At 52.2% G+C, this 1,084-nt stretch overlaps 1 protein-coding gene across 1 annotated transcript; it reads right to left on the reverse strand.

Moving 5' to 3' along the window:
• Window positions 1-155: 155 nt before the first annotated feature.
• MYCFIDRAFT_214508 (uncharacterized protein) lies at window positions 156-802 on the reverse strand (the record flags this gene model as incomplete). Its single annotated transcript, XM_007926250.1, has 2 exons — window positions 156-701; window positions 778-802. The coding sequence occupies 2 exons, from the start codon at window positions 800-802 to the stop codon at window positions 205-207; spliced, it is 522 nt and encodes a 173-aa protein (XP_007924441.1). The 3' UTR covers window positions 156-204.
• Window positions 803-1,084: the final 282 nt, after the last annotated feature.

Here is a 1,084-nt window from a genome sequence, read left to right on the forward strand (position 1 = left end):
CCCCCCCCCCGGAAAAAAATCCAGGGCGTGGATTTTAAAAACCGCTTTTCTTTTTTGAAAAGAGTATATAAAGTGCGCGCGGAGCAGCGGAGAGCGCCCGAGGGAGCCCAAGCCTCGCGGCACCCTCTCACTCCAAAAAAAAAGAATTCCAAAATCAGTAAAAACATCTTCCTCCCATCATGCCAGGTAAGTAGTTGTTATTATTCACGCCCATCCATTCTCCCCCAAACAAAACCCACACCTCCCATAAGCCCTCATCACACGCGCACGACGACAATAACAAAAATAAACATCCTCATCCTCATCCATCTTCCTCCTCCGACTACTACTACTAGATTTCATCATCATCGAAACCTGCTGCTGTGATTCGAACCCTTCCTCCTCCTCACTCCTCGGACTATCCCCCCCACTACTACTACTCCCCTCACTCCCCGTCCTTCCCCTCCCCGTCCCAATCGCGACCGGAAGCCCTTGGATCGCGCTCCCGGATCTCTGACCGGGGAACATGCCGTCGTTGACGGAGAAGTTGCGACAGATCATATAGGCTTTTTGGGCGGCGCCGTCTCGGGCCAAGGCTTCGGAGGAGTAGGGCACTTCGGTGGTGTATTCGCGGTTGTTGACGCGGACTTTGCAGTAGTGGCCCGAAGGCGTGCGGTAGGGTTCGTAGAGGGGGGAGGGCCATTGGCGGCGTTGGCAGACGCCTGTGCGTACAAGAGAGGTGAGTTGGGTTGAGGTGGGATATGCATTGATGTCTTGATGTGGAATTGTTGGACTTACTTGACAGGTACATTGTGTAGAACATGATGGCTCCAATTGGGAAAGCAGGAGGTTCGCGTGGCGGTAGCTATGGGACTAGTGTCGACTGTTTCCAGCGGACGGCGTCGGCAAGATGCTGAAAGCGTGGAAAAGCGTGGTCTTGTTGTTCGCTTTAATGGTTGCACAACAGAAGGTCATTCCGAGCCACGGGAAGATAATGTGATGATGAGCGGTGAGGATGTTGTTTGTGTGCTGAGACTAGAGAAGGGAAGTCTTTTATGTGAGTGGCCGAAAACATTCATTCACGATAATGGATCAGAATGTATGT

This window comes from Pseudocercospora fijiensis, assembly GCF_000340215.1.
Source record: "Pseudocercospora fijiensis CIRAD86 unplaced genomic scaffold MYCFIscaffold_3, whole genome shotgun sequence".
Taxonomy (NCBI): domain Eukaryota; kingdom Fungi; phylum Ascomycota; class Dothideomycetes; order Mycosphaerellales; family Mycosphaerellaceae; genus Pseudocercospora; species Pseudocercospora fijiensis.